Genomic DNA, 12,177 nt, shown 5'->3' with positions numbered 1-12,177 from the left:
TGGTGCAGCCCCTTTCCTGGCTCTCTGTGTGACGTGGGAGGGCAGAACTTGCCTGGAGCCCCTGTGTAGTGAGTGACACAGGGGACCAAGGGCTGCAGTGCTTCCATCTTGGCCCATGGAAGTACCAGCCACCAAAGACCACCACTCCTGGCAGAAGCCTCACAGTTTGGCACGTTTATAAAAGATGTCAAACAGGGTGGGGTGGGGAGGAGACAGAAGCATGAGGTGTCCAGGGTGGCATGACCGACACCAGACATGCACCGTGCATTGAAGCCCCTCCCCCAGCCCCCTGCCCTGACCCAGCCCAGAGCAGCACCCGCCCACCCCCATTCCCTGCCACTGCCCTCAGGCTGGTGGCTTGCAGAGGACAGGGGACCAGGGTGAGGGCTGCTGCAGTTTGCCCCATGGACAAAGACAAGAAGTCTTAGATGAGTCTGGCTGAGAGGTGGAGGCGATGGGGGAGGAAGGTAGACCTCCTCCACTTAGACATGCAGGAGAGTAGCCCATGGGACCCCAGGAGTGGGAGAGGAGGCAGGGCCACCCTCGGAGAAGCCCTACCAGTCAGAAATCTAAGGCAGGGGTCCCAGTGTCCTCTCCAAGCCCACCCCTCCACGCACGCACACACAGGCGACACACTCACAACCCTGAGCACACCCCAGCGGGGCTCACACTCGCGTCCCTCAGGAGCCCCTCGGGAGCTTGGGAGGAGGCTCTCCCCTCAGGCCAGGCAGCCTGAGATAGGTCCTCCCTTCTGGCAGCCAGGCCATCCCTCTCCGGGGTGGGGAAGGAGACAGCCAAAGGCCACAGGGCCAGGTGGGCTGAGTCATGGCCCAGCGGGCCTCCCCAAGCTGGCAGAGCTGGTGACCGATGAGTGTAGGCGGGCAGGAGCAGAGAGACTGCTATACCCGCATGGGGGGCCCAGAGCAGGCCGTCAGCGGTCCCCGGGACCCGTACTCATAGTCCGCATCTGTGGGCGAGGCCATGAAGGAGCTCAGCGAGCTCCCTGTCTGCCGGTCCCGGAAGCTCTGGATGTAGCTCTGTGGGAGAGTAAACACAGGTGTGAGAGTGCCGCTGCAGACCCCTGCCCTGAAAGCCACCCAGGCAGACATGCTCAGCCTGCACTGTCACGAGCCTGAGACGTGTCATGGTCTGCTGTCGGCCTAGGACCTCACCACACCCAGAGTCCACAGCACTGAGATGCTGCCCCCTACTATACCTCATTAAAACTCACGCTCAGGACACCTCTCCCCAACCCATCAGGCTCCCAGTACAGGGGTTCCGATGGGTGGACAAGTGCTAGGCCTTCTAGACAGTGACCAGCCCCTGGGGAAGGCCCAGTCCTGCTTGGACAGAGTCTACAACACTCCCTTCTCCCCACTCGGGGTGCTCACCGGGGAGAGGATGTCTCCGTTGAAGCGTTTGATGGGCACTGGCCTGCGCCGATAAGCAGGGTCAGGGGGCCCAGGCCTTGGAGGAGCCCGGGGGCCTCTAGCGGGAGGCCTTGGGGGTCTCTTCTTGCGCCGCTTCTCCTTGCGCTCTTCCTGCTGCCGAATCCTCATCAGCTGCACACGACGGCGCTGCCGGCTGATGACCACTGTGAAGGGGTGGGCGGAGCAGGGTCTCAGAGGCCCACGTGCCTCATCTCGCCCAAGCCTCCCTGTCCCTTCTAACCTGAGGGCTCCAGGCTCCCAGATTCCCCTCATCCGAAACCTCCCCTCCTTTACTTTCCTGGTGTCCCACCTCCCAGATGGGACTGCCCACAGTTCTTTTCTTCCAAAGGTCTTCATGGAAGATTCCTAGACTCTAGGTGCCTGCTTCCCAGCTGCTACCCCTCTCCCAGTCTGGAGCCATAGGTGACTCACCTAGACCAGCCATCATCATCTCTCGACTGGACAACTAAGCTGCCTCCTCCATGGTTCCCCTTCTGTGCTTGCCTTCCCTGATGCTTTCTACACTCAGCAGCCAGAAGGAGCACCCCAAATGCTAAATTAGATTATATCCTCCCTCCTTTAAACCTCCAGTGGCATCTCACCACCCAGCTAATGAAATCCAGAGTCCTCATCACGGCCCACGGCACCCACACAATCGGCATCCCTCACCCACCACTCCCGCCTGACTTCCTCAACAGGCCAAGCTCATTCCCCTCGCCCTTGCTATTCCCTCTTCTCGAGCTCTTTGCATGGCTGGCCCCTTATCCTTCAGGTCTCTGCTTAAATGTCACCTCTTCCAAGTGACCTTCCTTGGCCACCCTGTCTGTATTTCACATTACTCTGCACGTCTCTTTCATAGCACTCCACACAATGGGAATTATCTTGTTAACTTGCGTGTCTAGTGTCTGTCTCCCCCACCCTGAATGCAACCCCATCAGGGCAGGGGCCTCTTCTGTTTTGTCTCCGTTGCATCCCCAGTGCCTGGAATGGGCTTGGCGCAGAGCCGCTGCTCCATCTGTTGTTGTGGCAGGAATGGTGGCACTGAAGCTCCCGTCCCGGCACTGAAGCTCCCAGAGCCAGAGCCGGTCAGCTCTCTAACTCAGCTGAGGCCTTCCGCTGCTGGTGTGTACAGCTCCTTCCCCCATGCACCGTCGCTCAGACCCACCCCCCTCAAGCACCCATTTCTCTCACACCCACCCTGGCCTGTGCCTCCTCACCTTCCGTGTGGGAGTCCCGCTCGGCGGTCACCCGCCACTGCACCAGAACGCCCATCAGGCTGAGCAGGGGCCAAAGTGCCAGCAGGGCCCAGCTCCGCCAGCAGAGGGGGGGCACGGGGGCGGCCCGCAGACGCTCCACTGCGTAGCGCCCCAGCAGCAGCAGCTCGGCAAAGTAGTCGGCAGCCGTGGCGATGAGCGCGGCACCCGTCACGGCGGTGGCCAGGGTGGTGAGCGGGCGGGGCCAGCGCAGCGTGAGCAGGGCGCAGAGCAGGCCGCCCCCCAGCAGCAGCCCCAGGGGGCCCCAAACAGAGCCTGGCTGGTAGTAGGGCGCGGAGCCCAGTAGGGCGGCGGCGGCGAGCAGTAGGCCGAGCAGCAGCCCTACCAGGAAGAGGCCCACGCTGCGCACCAGCATGGCCACCAGCCCGCAGAGCAGCCCGATGCCCAGCGCGATGCCTGCACTCGCCCCGGCACTCAGCTGCGTCTCCAGCACCCGCTCTCGGTAGCACAGCAGGAAGATGACCACCGAGCCAAACAGCAACCCAGTGAGGAAGAGTACTGCCTTGAAGCAGCGGTAACCTGGAAGCGAACAGCGGCTAGTGAGAGACCAAAATGAGGTCACTGGGTTGGAGGTAGGAGGTCAGAGGGGTCAAGGACAAGGAATCCCAGGGGAACCAGAGGCAGGACAGTAAGATCAGAGAACTGGGGGTCATTGGGGTCCTGAGGGCGGCAGTGAAGGGACCACTGGGGTCAAGGAAGATCAGAGAAACAGGTCATCGGGAGTCACTGGGAAAACAGACAGTCATTGAGATGAGTGTTGGATTTTTGAGACAGAAATAGATCACTGGAGTCAAGAGTGACTCAGTAATAGGGTCATTGGGGTCTTTGGGATCATAGAGGTCAGAGAGAGAGGCCACTGGGGTCACAGTGGATCAGCAGTAGAGTCACTGGGCTCCTTAGAGAGAGATTGTTCAGAGCCATGAGGTATTTGGAAGTCAGAAAGAACTTGAGAGGTGAGGTCACACGGGTTCAGAAAGATAGGGTCTTTTCAGGTCAGGGGAATTGACAGATGTGGAATCACTGAGAGTATGAAACGGTTTCTGAGCGAGGGTAATATTGAAGCCAGAGAAATGGAATCACTGAAATCGTGGTGGGGGCAAACAGACAATGGGGTCATAGGGATTCCCCTATGTTAGGAGTAATAGAGGGAGTCAGAGGGATGGAAGGTAATGAGATAGCTGGGGGGTAATTAGGGGTCACTGGGCCTTACAAGGAGTCATAGGGGGTCAGAGAGGATTATCGGGGGAAATAGTGGTTGTGGTGTTTCAGAAAAATGGAGGTTATAGGGCCATTAGGCCCATTAAGGGTACCTGGAAGTGTGAGGGACTTGTAGATCCTGGAAAGCTGAGAAGATGGAAGTCAGAGATGGGGGTCAAAGGGTCAGGGAGAGCCAAAGAGAAAGGTCATAATGAGAAGAGTCCGTTCTAAGAATGAGGGGAAGCACTGGAGTCCAGGAGGTTCTGGGGTTGGAAAGAGGAGTAGGGCATGCACAAGGGCTCAAAGAGTCCAAGAGCCCGAGAATGGGAGCCTCCAAGAAGGGTAGGTTGTCAGGGAAGCCCAGGAGAGGGAATGGCAGGCTGCACTGAGCAACTGTGGAGGGAGTGGGTAGGAATAGTGGAGGGGGCGAGGTGACACAGACTCCTTGGAGACCCAGAATGTGTCCTGAACCCTTAGAGGGGCTCTTCCCCCTGCCCACTCTGCAGTTGTTTGGTCCAGAGTCTGGGGGTGGAAGTGGAGGGACCATCTGGCTCCCATCCCTGCCTACTATCCAGCCATTCTAGGGGGAGATGTAAAGGCTGCCGAGCACAAGTCCTGCCCCACTTCTGCTCAACCTGGAACGCAGACCTCCAAGCCTCCTTTTCACTTCATCCAGTCACCTATAATGCCCTGCCTGGAGGCGTTCCTTGGATGCCCAGCCCATAAAGCTCTCTTTTACCTGAAGTTCTGTACCTCTTGCTGTAGAGTCACTGGGCACTTACTCCACTAGACCATCTGGCACCTTGGTGCAAATTATAAAAGAGTTGTGCCTTCCTCTAGGCAAAACAGCCTTGTGCCGAGGTCTAGAGTTTGGCAAGTAGAGCATGGGCTGGATTTCAGCCCCCAGTTGCCTTTCCAAGTGAACTCCCTTGTGCGTCCTGGACACACAGCAGCCCCAATTACTGGAGGCTGACTCGTACACACATCTCCATGTGTGTGACTCTGATATGTATCATTTAGCTTCCTCTAATATGTATCACAGATGTGAATGTTCCAGAAGTCTCTTCTTCATCAGACAATATGCCCTGTGGTAAGGGACCATGTTAACTCACCCTCCTAAACGTTTTCAATGCCTACCTAGCACAGTGACCTAAACACATCTTCACCACAATAGCTATTATTTATTGAGTGCTTACTAATTCTCACAGCGCCCCCGCCCCCCGTGTGAGACAAATATCTTTGTTCCCACTGTTCAGATGAGAAAACTGAGGCTTAGAAAGTTCAATGTGCCCAAGGCATCATAATTAGTAAAGTGCAGAACCCGGTTCAAATTCAAGCATGCCTAATTCAAAACCCTGTGTTCTCTAGGATCTACAGTCTAAATTATCTACAAACGTGTGGGATGAAAAAAAGAGAAACGAAACATAGTTCATGGTAGTGCTAAAGTTCTAAAGAAGGTTTGGGGTGCCTCAGGAAAATAACTTGAGGAAACGGTGGGGGGCCCGAGTGAGGAATGAGATGGGGTCTCACCGAAGAAGCAGTAGACGACTCCAAACAGACAGCACATGATGCAGACGAGGGCTGGCAGTGCCTGGTACCTGCGCTCCAGGGGCTGTTCGCAGGGTGCACCCCAGAAGGCATCATCTGGCTCGGGGGGCAGCAGCTGGAACCGAAGTGTCGCCGCAGTGCCCGGCATAGTGCTGGGAACAGTAGGGAGTCACCCTCCCACGTCAGCCTGACAGAGAGGAAGTTGGGGTCAAGGAGGAGTCCTGGGTCTCCACCAGGATGAGGGTGAGAGTAGGAGTGGAGAACTAGGGAAGGACACAGTGGACAAAGGAGTGGTGCACACATCACACAGCTCTGGAAGCATCCCTGAAGTAAGGGACAAAAGACAAAGGGGGGAAAGTGCCTGGCTAGAGGGAGCTGGGATGAAGAAGTTAAAAGGGGGACGGGGTTGGGGGGAGATGAGGGCAGTGTGCTGCCGGTGAGGAGGCAGCCAGGAGACTGGTCTGTGGGCGGCTAAATCTGGGATTGTCCAAGATCTACCTGGGCTGGAGGCGACCTGAGCTTCTGAGCGAAGGAGGCTCTCCGGCCGGGGTTGCCGGGCGCCAGAGGCTCCAGCTGACTGGTGTCCGGTAAAAGTCCGCGGTGAGGAGAAGGGGGCTGCTGAGCCGGACGGACCGGTCCCTGCGCGGCGGCGACGCCGCTCCGCCTCCGACACCGGCTGGCACTCCAGTCCCGCGACGTCCGGGCACTTAGGCTGGGCCTGGGGAAGGGAAAGGAGCAGGAGCAGGGGCTCGGGCTGCCCCAGAGCCGCGGCCCCATGCCCTGAGCCCGCCCGCGGCCTTTGGTGCTGATGGACAGCTCCGGCCTCTGCTCCTTACGTCACTCAGGGCGCACCATCCAGGCAGGGGCGGGCTGCTTCTGACGTCACACAGGACGCACCAACCACGCCGGGGGGAGGTAGGGGACTCCGCCCCCGACGTCTGCCTCTCCCGCACTGAGGAGGGGGCACTTCCGGGGGTCCTTCCCCTTTAACCTCCCCCTTCTCCTCCCTCTCCGGTAGCCGGAGCCCGAGACCCCACCCCGGGGGCGGGGCCCTCCCAGTGACACGTCGGACAGCGGCGGCCTCGGCTGAGGCTCCCGCGCCCAGCGCCGGGACCCGCGCGGTACCGAGCGGCGGCTGGAGGGCGATCGGAACGAGGCGCAGGAGATTCGGCTCGGGCCGCGGGCTCTGCTCGGCGGGGAGGGAGGGGGCCCGCCCGCTTGGCTCGGGCCCTCCGGATCCGCCCCCTCCCCGGTCCCGCCCCCTCGAAGCCTCCTCTTGCTGCTCTGGGGCTGCTCCAGGGCCGGGGGCCCGCGGTCCGGGCGCCATGCGGGCATCGCTGCTGTTGTCGGTGCTGCGGCCCGCAGGGCCCGTGGCCGTGGGCATCTCCCTGGGCTTCACTCTGAGCCTGCTCAGCGTCACCTGGGTGGAGGAGCCTTGTGGCCCAGGGCCGCCCCAACCCGGAGATTCTGAGCTGCCGCCGCGCGGCAACACCAACGCGGCGCGCCGGCCCAACTCGGTGCAGCCCGGAGCGGAGCGCGAGAGGCCCGGGGCCGGTGCAGGCGCCGGGGAGAACTGGGAACCGCGTGTCTTGCCCTACCACCCCGCACAGCCTGGCCAGGCCGCCAAAAAGGCCGTCAGGTAGGGATCAGACTCGCCAGCCCCACCCCCTGGGAACCGGCTGGGACGGACGCGCAGTGGAGGCCGCCAGGGGCTGGGTCAGGCCCCGGAAGGAAGGGTCTGACCGGCCAGGAAGTCGTTGGGCCCCGATAATTTCCGACGGCCCTGCTTCCCAGGGAGGTTTGGAGCCCATCTGAGGCCTCTCTGGGCCCCATCCAGGCCCGGGCAGAACTTGCCCGCCTCTGCCCTAAACCTGCTTGACCCCATGGACCGCCCCCCCCCAAAGGTCCTCATAGCTCCCTGGCTCAGTATTAGGTTTAGAGAAATGACTAGTATATAGAGTGGGTGCATAGAGAGAGGGAAAGAGAAAAGAGAGAAGTAGGATTACCTGTATCTCTTGTTCCTGGGTGGGCACCTGGCGGGGGGGGGGGGGGGGGCGGAGGTTTGTGGGAAAAGGGTGATGTACCCATTCCATTAATGCCTCTGTGCCTATGAGTTGAAATAATTTCTCCGAAGTAACCAAGTTCAAATTCCAGTTCTGCAACTTACCTTCTGTGTTACGGAAGGTAAGTTACTGGAACCCCTGACCCCCCCAAACACATTCACTACATCTCTATGCCGTTTATTCTGTTACATCATTTATGTGATGTATTTGTGGTATAATGGCATATTATTTAGAAATTAGTGTATACATGATGTGTAGAGCACCTATATGCCAAGCATTTGGCTAAGTGCTTTAAAGAGATACAATCAGCCCCATTTTACAGATGAGGCTACCCAAGACTCGGATGGGTTTAATAACTTGCTCAAGGACTCAACCACTAAGTAATGAAACAGGGACTCAGACCCCAAATATTTCTCTCATATCTGCATGGATAATGCCATCTCCCAAAAGCACTATGGTAAGGCCAGTATTTCATTTAAATACTCGTGATCCCTGGGGGAGGGTTGTTATTCTATCATAAATGAAACAGGCCCAAAGAGGACATGACCTGCCGGAACCTGTGTATGCTGCCCTCTACCTGCCCTGTTGTCTTTTTAGTAACCTTGTGCCATCTTCTTCCCCCACCCCCAGGACCCGCTACATCAGCACAGAGCTGGGCATCAGGCAGAGGCTGCTCGTGGCGGTGCTGACCTCACAGGCCACGTTGCCCACACTGGGCGTGGCTGTGAACCGCACGCTGGGGCACCGGCTAGAGCGTGTGGTGTTCCTGACAGGCTCGCGGGGCCGCCGGGCACCATCGGGGATGGCCGTGGTGACGCTAGGCGAGGAGCGGCCCATCGGGCACCTGCACCTGGCACTGCGCCACCTTCTGGAGCAGCACGGCAACGACTTTGACTGGTTCTTCCTAGTGCCCGATGCCACCTACACGGAGGCGCACGGACTGGCTCGCCTGGCTGGCCACCTCAGCCTGGCAGCCGCTGCCCACCTCTATCTGGGCCGGCCCCAGGACTTCATCAGTGGAGAGCCCGCCCCAGGCCGCTACTGCCACGGTGGCTTTGGGGTGCTGCTGTCACGCACGCTGCTGCAGCAGCTGCGCCCCCACCTGGAAGCCTGCCGCAACGACATCGTCAGTGCGCACCCGGATGAGTGGCTGGGCCGCTGCATCCTCGATGCCACCGGGGTGGGCTGCACTGGCGGCCACGAGGTAGGAAGATAAGCCACCCCACTGGTGCCTCTTGTCTGGGCGTGTGCACTTCTCCCTGAGAGGCAGAGGGGGTGGTTGGAGATATGGGCCTGGGTTTCCATGCAGTTCTGTCATCTTCTATCCCTGTGACCTTGGGTAAATTACTGAATCTCCTGAACCTCGGTTTCCTCATCCGTACCAATGGAAATAATTTTTTCTCAGGGTTGTTATAAGGATTAGAAAAAATAAGGGAGGCTTGCACACAGTAGGTGTTCGGTGTTGGCCGTTATTATTTTATTTGAGCCCCTGGACAGCTCTGAGATAGGATGCATGCCCGTTTCACAGATGAGCTAGCAGAGGCTTGCTCAAGGTCACACAAGCTCACAACTGGTCACGGTAGACTGAAGCCCACAGAATTCTGACCCCAAGTCCACAACAGGTCATAGGATAGAGGGATGAGACACAAACTATGGGGTGGGGTGGGGTCGGGGGGGGCGACTGTCCCCTCATGTTTCCCACTTCCCTTCCTCTCCCCAGGGAGTCCATTATAGCTACCTGGAGCTGAGCCCTGGGGAGCCCGTGCAGGAGGGGGACCCTCGTTTCCGCAGTGCCCTGACAGCTCACCCTGTCCGTGACCCTGTACACATGTACCAGCTGCACAAGGCTTTTGCCCGAGCTGAACTGGAACGCACATACCAGGAGATCCAGGAGTTACAGGTATGGTCTAGGCTGGAGGTGGGGGGGGTGAGGGCATCCCGAGAGGTCTCAGAGATCCCAGGGAAATACAAAATTAGCACAAGAATCACAGAACAAACCTGCTTCCCAGTCCCTGTCTGCTTCTACCTTTTCTCTGGAGCCTCTCCAGAGACCCCCATTTAACTCTTAGGCTGCCTCCATCTGGGGAAAGAATAAGGGGGGGCCCTGGGTGGGCAGAGGTTGGCAAGGGACTGGGAACCTGTCCTGAGTGGCACCTTCTGCCTGCCCAGCCCCCCAGCTGTGTGCTGGCCCCTGTGGTCTATGCCTCGCTCATGGCCTGTTCCTCCAACCCAGTGGGAGATCCAGAACACCAGCCGTCTGGCAGCGGATGGGGAGTGGGCAGCCACCTGGCCCGTGGGCATTCCAGCACCGTCCCGCCCGGCCTCCCGCTTTGAGGTGCTGCGCTGGGACTATTTCACAGAACAGCATGCTTTCTCCTGCGCTGATGGCTCGCCCCGCTGCCCACTGCGTGGGGCTGACCAGGCTGATGTGGCCAACGTTCTGGGGGCAGCCCTGGAGGAGCTCAACCGCCGGTACCACCCGGCCCTGCGGCTCCAGAAGCAGCAGCTGGTTAATGGCTACCGACGCTTCGATCCTGCCCGGGGTATGGAGTACACGCTGGACTTGCAGCTGGAGGCATTGACCCCGCAGGGTGGCCGCCGGCCCCTCACCCGCCGAGTGCAGCTGCTACGGCCACTGAGTCGCGTGGAGATCTTGCCCGTGCCCTATGTCACCGAGGCCTCGCGTCTCACCGTGTTACTGCCACTGGCTGCAGCCGAGTGTGACCTGGCCCCTGGCTTCCTGGAGGCCTTCGCCGTGGCCGCACTGGAGCCTGGCGATTCTGCAGCAACCCTGACCCTGCTGCTACTGTATGAGCCACGACAGGCACAGCGGGCGGCCCACGCCGATGTCTTTGCACCTGTCAAGGCCCGTGTGGCAGAGCTGGAGCGGCGTTTCCCCGGTGCCCGGGTGCCCTGGCTCAGCGTGCAGACAGCCACACCCTCACCGCTGCGCCTCATGGATCTGCTCTCCAAGAAGCACCCACTGGACACGCTGTTCCTGCTGGCCGGGCCAGACACGGTGCTCACCCCCGACTTCCTGAACCGCTGCCGCATGCATGCCATCTCTGGCTGGCAAGCCTTCTTTCCCATGCACTTCCAGGCCTTCCACCCGGCCGTGGCCCCACCCCAGGGCCCGGGACCCCCTGAATTAGGCCGAGACACAGGCCGCTTTGATCGCCAGGCGGCCAATGAGGCCTGCTTCTACAACTCCGACTACGTGGCGGCCCGAGCGCGGCTGGCGGCGGCCTCGGAACAGGAGGAGGAGCTGCTGGAGAGCCTGGATGTGTATGAGCTGTTCCTGCGCTTCTCCAGCCTGCACGTGCTGCGGGCGGTGGAGCCCGCGCTGCTGCAGCGCTATCGGGCCCAGACGTGCAGCGCGCGGCTTAGCGAGGACCTGTACCACCGCTGCCGCCAGAGTGCGCTCGAGGGCCTCGGCTCCCGCACCCAGCTGGCCATGCTGCTGTTCGAGCAGGAGCAGGGCAACAGCACCTGACCCCGCCCTGCGCCCCTGAACCCTGGCAAGGCGGTGCCCCGCCCCGCTCTTCCCCAGCCACCCGGAGCCACCTGCCAGCCTCGCAGGACAGGGCTGGCCGCAGCCTCAGACCCCAGGGCAGCCCGCTGGCCCCCTCTCTCTGGCTTGGGGGACCCTTGGGCTTAGAGCAAGCCCTGGAAGAGGTACCCTTGGAGCCACCCCTTTCTGCCCCAAACCCGGTCTCCCTGCCCTCTTGACGCTGCTGATTCAGGCTGTGGCCTCCGAGTATTTATGCAGTGCAATCTGCCTGACGCCAGCCCCACCTCCTAGGGTCCCCTGGGGGGCTGGGCTGTAGATGAGTTGTTGGAGAAGCGGGGGAGCTGAGAGAGAAGGGGCGGTGTCTCCCAACTTCTCTCCTCTGCAGTCCTGATGAAGCTCCCTGCCTTTAATAAACTGGCTGAGTGTGGACTAATGGTTCTTTTTTTTTTTTTTTAATATTTATTTATTTGGCTGCACTGGGCCTTAGTTGCAGCACATGGTATCTTCATTGTGGCATGCGGGACTTTAGTCGTAGCGTGCGGGCTCTTTTAATTGTGGCATGTGGGATCTGGTTCCCTGAACAGGCATCGAACCCAGGCCCCCTGCGTTGGGAGCACAGAATGTTAACCACTGGACCACCAGGAAGTCCCGGCTAGTGATTCCTGAGTTTTTGTAAGGCAGGCATGGGGACAGGGAGGGCTTTGAGGACGGAGGCTCCTTGTCCGGGCTGGGGCCTGCATTTCCTTTTCCCAGGGACCAAGTCATGCATATGCCCAGCCCCGCCCCAGCTCCCAGCTTAGTCACATATACACACAGAGAATTCTTTATGCCTCTTTATTCCCAACTTTGTCAGCACTTTATAAAACCAGACTGGAGGCAGAGAGGCCTGAGAAGGCCCCCTTCCCCACCCCCAAGCTCAGCCAAGTTCTGAAGGATCTGCCTCTCCCTGTGGAGGGGACTCTGGGAGTGCGGTTGGGGCAGAGGGAATTGGGAGCTGGACCAGGCCTGCTGGAGCACACACTCCCCCTGCCAAAAGGGATGCTGGGCCTGGAGAGGGGCAGGAAGCAGGACCAGCCCAGCAGTCCTGAGTCCTGGGGGCCTGCCCTCTCCTGCTGACACTCTAGGGCTGGGACCCCGGCTGTCTCTAAATTACC

The 12,177-nt window shown here is 59.8% G+C and overlaps 2 protein-coding genes across 3 annotated transcripts; one reads left to right on the top strand and one right to left on the bottom strand.

Moving 5' to 3' along the window:
* Positions 1 to 49: 49 nt before the first annotated feature.
* On the bottom strand, positions 50 to 6,331 carry TMEM198 (transmembrane protein 198). 2 transcript variants are annotated; one of them, XM_079924169.1, is made up of 6 exons: positions 6,286 to 6,331; positions 5,948 to 6,167; positions 5,432 to 5,636; positions 2,648 to 3,223; positions 1,392 to 1,594; positions 50 to 1,037 (listed from the first exon to the last, which is right to left on the bottom strand). In XM_079924169.1, exons 3-6 carry the CDS (start codon positions 5,595 to 5,597, stop codon positions 900 to 902), a joined length of 1,083 nt encoding a protein of 360 aa, XP_079780295.1. In that variant the 5' UTR covers positions 5,598 to 5,636; positions 5,948 to 6,167; positions 6,286 to 6,331; the 3' UTR covers positions 50 to 899. The 2 variants fall into 2 exon arrangements, with proteins under 2 accessions (XP_079780295.1, XP_079780294.1); XM_079924168.1 differs by having other exon boundaries at positions 5,948 to 6,290.
* A 141-nt stretch (positions 6,332 to 6,472) lies between these two features.
* CHPF (chondroitin polymerizing factor) lies at positions 6,473 to 11,599 on the top strand. Its single transcript, XM_079924811.1, has 4 exons — positions 6,473 to 7,088; positions 8,143 to 8,716; positions 9,233 to 9,412; positions 9,746 to 11,599. Exons 1-4 carry the CDS (start codon positions 6,775 to 6,777, stop codon positions 11,003 to 11,005), a joined length of 2,328 nt encoding a protein of 775 aa, XP_079780937.1. The 5' UTR covers positions 6,473 to 6,774; the 3' UTR covers positions 11,006 to 11,599.
* The last annotated feature ends 578 nt before the right edge of the window (positions 11,600 to 12,177 follow it).

The sequence above is a fragment of the Stenella coeruleoalba genome, assembly GCF_951394435.1.
Source record: "Stenella coeruleoalba genome assembly, chromosome: 6".
Taxonomy (NCBI): domain Eukaryota; kingdom Metazoa; phylum Chordata; class Mammalia; order Artiodactyla; family Delphinidae; genus Stenella; species Stenella coeruleoalba.
This window is presented reverse-complemented; position numbering and strand designations above follow the sequence as displayed.

Excerpts from the sequence above, each read along its gene's own strand:
- CHPF (XM_079924811.1), top strand. The coding sequence starts at position 6,775 with ATGCGGGCATCGCTGCTGTTGTCGGTGCTGCGGCCCGCAGGGCCCGTG. Across the intron at positions 8,717-9,232 it reads GCTGCACTGGCGGCCACGAG|GGAGTCCATTATAGCTACCT; the intron begins GTAGGAAGATAA and ends TCCTCTCCCCAG. Across the intron at positions 9,413-9,745 it reads AGGAGATCCAGGAGTTACAG|TGGGAGATCCAGAACACCAG; the intron begins GTATGGTCTAGG and ends CCTCCAACCCAG.
- TMEM198 (XM_079924169.1), bottom strand. The coding sequence starts at position 5,597 with ATGCCGGGCACTGCGGCGACACTTCGGTTCCAGCTGCTGCCCCCCGAG. Across the intron at positions 1,595-2,647 it reads GCGGGACTCCCACACGGAAG|TGGTCATCAGCCGGCAGCGC; the intron begins GTGAGGAGGCAC and ends ACCCCTTCACAG. Across the intron at positions 1,038-1,391 it reads ACGGAGACATCCTCTCCCCG|AGCTACATCCAGAGCTTCCG; the intron begins GTGAGCACCCCG and ends ACTCTCCCACAG.